We start from the raw sequence: 8,583 nt of genomic DNA on the forward strand, positions 1-8,583 counted from the left end.
CAAATTTCATTATTATCAATTAACAGAAACCGTATTTTCGCATACAGACATTAGCAGAAACAGAATCCTATTAGTCATCAGTACTATCCAACAACAAATCAATTTAAACAGTGCTCACAGAACTTTGTGTCATTCTCAAAGACGTGGTTAAATCCATCTATTCCTTTTTCACTGGTAGATATGGAGGGCTACACGCTAGTAAGGAATGATATTGTAAGGAACGTAGGCATCTTTTTTGATAAACATTTAACCAGGACAGATCACATCACGAAAATTTGCTACAGAGTTTTAACAATGTCAATGTGGAATGTTAACAACGAATTACAATGCAACTTACCATTTCGTATGTCCGTTTCCTTGGCCACTTCCTCCCACTTCGCAGCTTTCAGCTTCGTTTTCAAGTAATCTTCATGGCTAGTATCATACAGAACTTTGCGAACACGTACGGCTTCAATTAGCTTTTCCTCCATTTCGAACTACCAACAGCCAGAACCACCGTGAGCCTCGCAGTAAACTGCGTACAGGAAACTGCAGTCCGCAGGGTCACCAAGCGCAGGAACTGCGCCACGTCACGCTGCGCTCTAACGTGCGCAGGGCGATTCAGTTGTGTGGTTCGCAAAAACTCACCGTGAGTCACCCTGCGTCACAGCACGGACCTGCGTCTCATCTCGCGGCCAGCCTTGACTGTGGCGCCACGCAGTTTTTAAGCAGAGCTTTGCATAGTTGACAGCGTATCCAGGCACGACTATCGACACGGTGTAAGGAAAACCGTGGTTAATCCGAGCAAGTGACTCATTTCCATTGAACAATGGTGCAATGCCGATGATTAGAGCCGGCCGCGGTGGTCTCGCGGTTCTAGGCGCGCAGTCCGGAACCGTGCAACTGCTACGGTCGCAGGTTCGAATCCTGTCTCGGGCATGGATGTGTGTGATGTCCTTAGGTTAGTTAGGTTTAAGTAGTTCTAAGTTCTAGGGGACTGATGACCACAGCAGTTGAGTCCCATAGTGCTCAGAACCATTTGAACCATTTGAACCGATGATTAGATTAGATTAATACTTCTTCCATAGATCATGAATACGACACTTCGTAATGATGTGGAACGTGTCAGGTTAATAAAAGATGTCTGTACAAGATATTACATTACACAAAATATTGCATGACACTAATGTTTAAGTTGTTGTTGTTGTTTTCCCTTAATTTATATCTAAAAATTCAGCCACTGAGTAGAAGGAGTTGTCATCTAGAAATTCCTTTAATTTATTTTTAAATGTTAGTTGGCTATCTGTTAGGCTTTTGATGCTGTTTGGTAGGTGACCAAAGACTTTTGTAGCAGCATAATTTATCCCTTTCTGTGCCTAAGTCAGATTTAACCCTGCATAGTGAAGATCATCCTTTCTCCTGGTGTTATAGCTATGCACACTGCTATTACTTTTGAAATGGGTTGGATTATTAACAACAAATTTCATAAGTGAATATATATACAGTGAGGTTACTGTGAGGATCCCTAGATCCTTAAATAGATGTCTGCAAGATGACCGTGGGTGGGCTCCAGCAATTATTCTGATTACACGTTTTTGATCAACGAATACTTTTCTACTCAACGATGAATTACCCCAGAATATGATGCCATACGAAAGCAGTGAATAAAAGTAGGCATGGTAAGCTAATTTACTGAGATTTTTATCACCAAAATTTGCAATAACCCTAATAGCAAACGTAGCTGAACTCAGACGTTTCAGCAGACTATCAATGTGTTGCTTCCAGTTTAACCTCTCATCAATGGACACACCTAAAAATTTAGCTACAGACTTCTGTTCAAAGTCTATATTTATTACTGGAGTTGTGCCATTTACTGTATGGAACTGTATATACTGTGTATTACTAAAATTTAAAGAGAGTTCGTTTGCTGAGAACTACTTAATAATTTTGTGAAAAACATCATTTACAATTACATCACTTAGTTCTTGGTTTTTGGATGTTATTACTATACTTGTATCGTCAGCAAAAAGAACTAACTTTGCATCTTCATCAATGTGGAATGGTAAGTCATTAATGTATATCAAGAACAGTAAAGGACCTAAGACCTGAGCCCATGCCAATTGTAATTAATGATGGTGTTTGGCGCCACCTATACTGCATCGAAGAGCAAGTAAGCCTCTGGCCTTTGCATTATGTGATGGGATCTAGACGTCCCAACTACTTTCTATACATACTCATGACAGCAGCGCGCGAACACCAACCGTCTTCGCCATTTCGGAGATGCTCTTTCCCAGGTGTCAAGCAATAACAATTTGCTTTTAGCCACAGTTGTTCCGGTCAGCGGATTTCTCCAGCTGCAGCCAGAATCGTTGCTAGAATGACTCTGCAATCGTCTGTGCTTTGTTTATGTACATTCCCTACCACCTCACATGCTCACAATTTTTTTTCTTTATTGTCATTTCATTCCCTGCCCCATATGGGCAGGGGAGGGCTGTCAGCGGTACAATCCTCTGCTGTTGAGCCGAGTGACATGACAGCTAATACTAGAAGAAAATGGCGATAAAAATGGGGGACATAAAAACACAGTAAGGGGAGATAATGGAGGTAAAAATACACTGACCTGGAGATGTTAATGGAGGGAAAATTAAAAAAAGTCTACATAAAGTGAAAAAACTCAGTTGGCTATTCGTAGAGCATAACAAAGACACTGAAGTCACACACACAGGTTAAAAGTCGGCCACAATATTAAAAAAAACACTCCAGGACAAAATACTTTAAACCCACTTGGAGAGACAGAGCACACATGATGAAGAATAAAACTGCCAGGATGGACCTGCCGAGGGAGTGGCCTGAGAGGATGGAAAAGGAGGGGAGAGCAAGGTGCAGCAGGGGAGGGGGTGGGACGAAAAGAGTAGGGATGTCAGGGGGTGCACCAAGAAGCAGGAGACAGGTGGGGTGGGAGATGAACAGGGAAGACAAGGCAGGAGGGAGTGCAGACACACTGAAGGGGAGCACAGGAGAGGGAGGGGGAGTAGGAGGGGAAAGCCGCTCAGGAGAAGGGAGGGGGAGGAGAGGGGGCCCTGAGGAGGGGACAGGAGGAAGGTGGGGTTAGAGTTGGTAGGAAGGGTAGACGTCAGGGGGAAGCTCATCATCTGGGAGGAGTAGATGCTGGAAGTTGTGTTGAGAAAGGAGGCAGAGGGTGTGGAGATGGAGAGAGGGTGGGACACAACGGTAAAGGCGCGACAACGGGCTGGGGGTGAAGAGGAAGGGAGACACCAGGGGGTGATGAGGATCGAGGCAGCGGAAAATATATAGGGTGCGGATGTGTTCAAGGAAAAGGAGAAGGTGGGGGAAGGAGATGAGGTCATAGAGAATGCATGTGGGGGACGGAAGGGGAGGCGAAGTGCATTGCGTTCGACGATTTGGAGGGCTTTATAGAACCTGGGAGGGGCAGGAATCCAAGCTGGTGTAACAGAGCAGATCAAGGAATTGTAGGTGTGAAGGATGGTGGAAGGCGAGTCTGTTGTGAGCTTTGTGTTGTATGGTAAGGAGATGGAGAGTCCAGCTGAGGTGACGGTCGAGGTTGAGGCCAAGGTATTTGAGGGTAGGAGTGAGGTGGATAGGACGGCCATAAATGGTGAGGTAGACATCATGGAGACGGAAAGAGCGGGTGGTGCGGGCTTTGATGATCGCCTGGGCCTTGGAGTGGGTGATATGGAGGAACCACTGGCTGCATAAAGCCATGCTCACAACTCCACCGGGGAGGGCAGTGGTCATTATGTCTTGGCTCATCACTGTGTATCACTGCGAAGTTAACAGCATCAGTTGGTCTACAGTGCTTCAGGAGCACATCTAAATGAAGATGAAAGTACAACATTCATTCAGTTCTGCGATGCTACAGTTGTACACTGTTGGTTTTGTACTTTATGAATATACATCGATGGTAGGCAATGAAAACTTCGTAACTCCATCTGTCTGTGAAAACTCTTAATTCCAGTAACCAGTAACTACATAATCAAAGAGAGATTTGAAACTGCATGGATTTGCCTTGTCTGTCAATAACTAGGCTTCTACTATTCGTTACACCTCTAGCAACTTTCTGTGTCGCTTTATACTATTTTTAAAGAAACCGTTTTTGCTTCACCTGCAAAATTTAACGAAATGGAGTTGTGAGGTTTCATTGCCTATCTTCGATATCTATGAAGTATATACACCCATGTTGTTGTTGTTCTGGTCTTCAGTCCTGAGACTGGTTTGATGCAGCTCTCCACGTAATCTTCAGCATTCTTCTGTAGCACCACATTTCGAAAGCTTCTACTCTCTTCTTGTCTAAACTATTTATCGTCCACGTTTCACTTCCATACATGGCTACACTCCATACAAATACTTTCAGAAACGACTTTCTGACATTTAAATCTATATTTGATGTTAACAAATTTTTCTCCTTCAGAAACGCTTGCCTTGCCATTGCCAGTCTACATTTTATATCCACTCTACTTCGACCATCATCAGTTATTTTGCTCCCCAAATATCAAAACTACTTTGCTACTTTAAGTATCTCATTTCCTAATCTAATTCCCTCAGCATCACCCGACTTAATTCGACTACATTCCATTATCCTCGTTTTGCTTTTGTTGATATTCATCTTATACCCTCCTTTCAAGACACTGTCCATTCCGTTCAACTGCTCTTCCAAGTCCTTTGCTGTCTCTGACTGAATTACAGTGTCATTGGCGAACCTCAAAGTTTTTATTTCTTCTCCATGGATTTTAATACCTACTCCGAACTTTTCTTTTGTTTCCTTTATTGCTTGCTCAATATACAGATTGAATAACATTGGGGATAGGCTACAACCCAGTCTCACTCCATTCCCAACCACTGCTTCTCTTTCATGTCCCTTGTCTCTTATAACTGCCATCTGCTATCTATACAAATTTTAAATAGCCTTTTGCTCCCTGTATTTTACCCCTGCCACCTTCAGAATTTGAATGGGAGTATTCCAGTCAACATTGCCAAAAGCTTTCTTTAAGTCTGCAAATGCTAGAAACGTAGGTTTGCCTTTCCTTAATCTTTCTTCTAAGATAAGTCGTAGGGTCAGTATTGCCTCACGTGTTTCAACATTTCTACGGAATCCAAACTGATCTTCCCCGAGGTCGGCTTCGATCAGTTTTTCCATTCGTCTGTAAAGAATTCGCGCTAGTATTTTGCAGCTGTGACTTATTAAACTGATAGTTCGGTAATTTTCACATCTGTCGACATCTGCTTTCTTTGGGATTGGAATTATTATATTTTTCTTGAAGTCTGAGGGAATTTCGCCTGTCTCATACATCTTGCTCACCAGATGGTAGAGTTTTGTCAGGACTGGCTCTCCCAAGGCTGTCAGTAGTTCTAATGGAATGTTGTCTACTCCAGGGGCCTTGTTTCGACTCAGGTCTTTCAGTGCTCTGTCTAACTCTTCACGCAGTATCGTATCTCCCATTTCATCTTCATCTACATCCTCTTCCATTTCCATAATATTGTCCTCAAGTACATCGGCCTTGTATAGACCCTCTATATACTCCTTCCACCTTTCTGCTTTCCTTTCTTTGCTTAGAACTGGGATTCCATCAAAGCTCTTGATATTCATGCAAGTGGTTCTCCTTTCTCCAAAGGTCTCTTTAATTTTCCTGTAGGCAGTATCTATCTTACCCCTAGTGAGATAAGCCTCTACATCCTTACATTTGTCCTCTAGCCCTCCCTGCTTAGCCATTTTGCACTTCCTCTCGATCTCATTTTTGAGACGTTTGTATTCCTTTTTGCCTGCTTGATTTACTGCATTTTTTGTATTTTCTCCTTTCATCAATTAAATTCAATATTTCTTCTGTTACCCAAGGGTTTCTACTAACCCTCGTCTTTTTACTTATTTGATCCTCTGCTGCCTTCACTATTTCATCCCTCAAAGCTACTCAATCTTCTTCTACTGTATTTCTTTCCCCCATTCCTGTCAATTGTTGCCTTATGCTCTCCCTGAAACTCTGTACAACCTCTGGTTCTTTCAGTTTATCCAGGTTCCATCTCCTTAAATTCCTACCTTTTTGCAGTTTCTTCAATTTGAATCTACAGTTCATAACCAATAGATTGTGGTCAGTCCACATCTGTCCCTGGAAATGTCTTACAATTTAAAACCTGGTTCCTAAATCTCTGTCTTACCATTATATAATCTATTTGATACCTTTTAGTATCTCCAGGGTTCTTCCATGTATACAACCTTCTTTCATGATTCTTGAACCAAGTGTTAGCTATGATTAAGTTGTGCTCTGTGCAAAATTCTACCAGACGGCTTCCTCTTTCATTTCTTACCACCAATCCATATTCACCTACTATGTTTCCTTCTCTCCCTTTTCCTACTCTCGAATTCCAGTCGCCCATGACTATTAAATTTTCGTCTCCCTTCACTACCTGAATAATTTCTTTTATCTCACCATACATTTCATCAATTTCTTCATCATCTGCAGAGCTAGTTGGCATATAAATTTGTACTACTGTAGTAGACGTTGGCTTTGTGTCTATCTTGGCCACAATAATGCGTTCACTATGCTGTTTGTAGTAGCTTACCCGTACTGCTATTTTTTTTATTCATTATTAACCCTACTCCTGCATTACCCCTATTTGATTTTGTATTTATAACCCTGTATTCACCTGACCAAAAGTCTTGTTGCTCCTGCCACCGAACTTCACTATTTCCCACTGTATCTAAGTTTAACCTATCCATTTCCATTTTTAAATTTTCTAACCTACCTGTCCGATTAAGGTATCTGACATTCCACGCTCCGATCCGTAGAACGCCAGATTTCTTTCTCCTGATAACGACGTCCTCTTGAGTAGTCCCCGCCCGGAGATCCGAATGGGGGACTATTTCACCTCCGGAATATTTTACCCAAGAGGGCCTCATCATCATTTAATCATACAGTAAAGCTGCATGCCCTCGGGAAAAATTACGGCTGTATTTTCACCTTGCTTTCAGCACCTATACTACTACGTAAAAACAAGTAGGTATTGATCGTTGTTACTAAAGGTATAGAAAAGTTGTTGACCGGTTTGTTTCAAATGTGCTGCATTGTTATCTTCTCAGAGTAGTTTTTAATAGGAAACATTATAGTTGTTTTTGTGGATTATCAGGTCATGATCAGAATACTACTGCAGAATCTGAATAGTTCGGAACTTTGTAATCCTATTGGTTCGCATATTAAAACTATGCGAAATACTGCCATTGAAGCTACTAGGCTCACAAATCAGCAGCTGCAGAGGTCTCTCGAATATCCTCTACACCGGTGGTTTCCAACCTTTCTTAGCCATAATCCCCATGGGCAATCAGACCTAGTACCCCCTGCTGCCATCTGTTGCCCTGCCACTCTCCCTCACATTACCACCAACTTCAGCATCTACCTAAACTGTAGAAGGGAAGACTTTTCTTGGAACACTTATTTTTAAAATGATGAAAGATGAATGATATTTAGTTTATGTGTGTGTGTGTGTGTGTGTGTGTGTGTGTGTGTGTGTGTGTGTGTGTGTGTTAGGATGAATGACGAAGAAATTTGTGGTGCAGCAGAAATGCTACCCACAGCTCCTCCTCCTCAGAAAAGACTGTCCACAGTGAGGGTACACTCTTGCTACAAAAATGCTTCCCCTGCATTACTCTTCTTCATTGTGGCACTTGCTTGACCTTCACACTGCAACAAGTTCAGATGTGTGCACTGTACATACTATTCATAAATCATTGCTGCCCTCCTTACTTCTGAACTGACAGAAATTGGACGACTTCAGGCTGTTAATGCTTTCTGTCTAATCACTAAAATAGTAATAATAATAGTAATAATAATAATAATAATAATAATAATAATAATAATAATAATAATGATAATAAAAGTAATAAAACTGTGTACAGCACTATAGTAGTTCTTATGTAGTTACTGCTGTATCGTGCTGTCAGTTAATTCATTTATCTGTTTCGGAGCAAGTAAGGAAGCAATTTCTAGACTACTGCAGGTACTGCCTACAGCTTGGAGAAGACATTTTATTGAATATTTAGCATTTCTCACGTATGTATCTCACTTTTATCATCAGTGATGTGCGGGACAAAGCACAACATATGTGTGTAGTGGGTGCACTATGTGAGGAGTCTGTAACCTCCACCACAGTAATGCAACTAATTGCGAAAAAGTAATTATTGATAACTTATATAATCAATATTAAAGTCTTATTAAATTGTGATAATAGTAATGACGTTTTGAAAATAAATTAGTTTCTTGACTGAAGAAGATCTAATCATTTATTTTTTACCCCTCAGAAAATTTCGTTTTACCACTCAGGGGGTAATTACCCCCCAGGTTGGGACCCACTGCACCATACCAATGATACCAACCGATTTGCTCCTTCATTTTAAGCGACTTCAGTTCCCAATCAGGATTTCGTTGGCAATAACAATAAACAAGGTTCAAGCTCAGAGAGAGGGAGAACAGAAGATGGACAGAGAGGGTGTTAGTAAATACACATGAAAAGAAGGAAGGAGGAGATGGATAGATAGATAGATAGATAGAGAGAGAGAGTGGAGGAGGAGTTGGGTGG

General features: G+C 41.5%; 1 protein-coding gene across 2 annotated transcripts in view; it reads right to left on the bottom strand.

Annotated features, from left to right (window-relative positions):
* The window catches only part of LOC126412497 (transcription factor Adf-1-like), an 88,242-nt gene extending 87,733 nt beyond the window's left edge, over positions 1-509 (bottom strand). For both annotated transcript variants that reach the window (XM_050082118.1, XM_050082117.1), the window contains exon 1: positions 338-509. In XM_050082118.1, coding sequence (XP_049938075.1) covers positions 338-470 — 133 coding nt within the window. In that variant the 5' untranslated portion in view covers positions 471-509. The remainder of the gene's footprint in view (positions 1-337) is intronic.
* Positions 510-8,583: the final 8,074 nt, after the last annotated feature.

The sequence above is a fragment of the Schistocerca serialis genome, chromosome 7, assembly GCF_023864345.2.
Source record: "Schistocerca serialis cubense isolate TAMUIC-IGC-003099 chromosome 7, iqSchSeri2.2, whole genome shotgun sequence".
NCBI lineage: Eukaryota > Metazoa > Arthropoda > Insecta > Orthoptera > Acrididae > Schistocerca > Schistocerca serialis.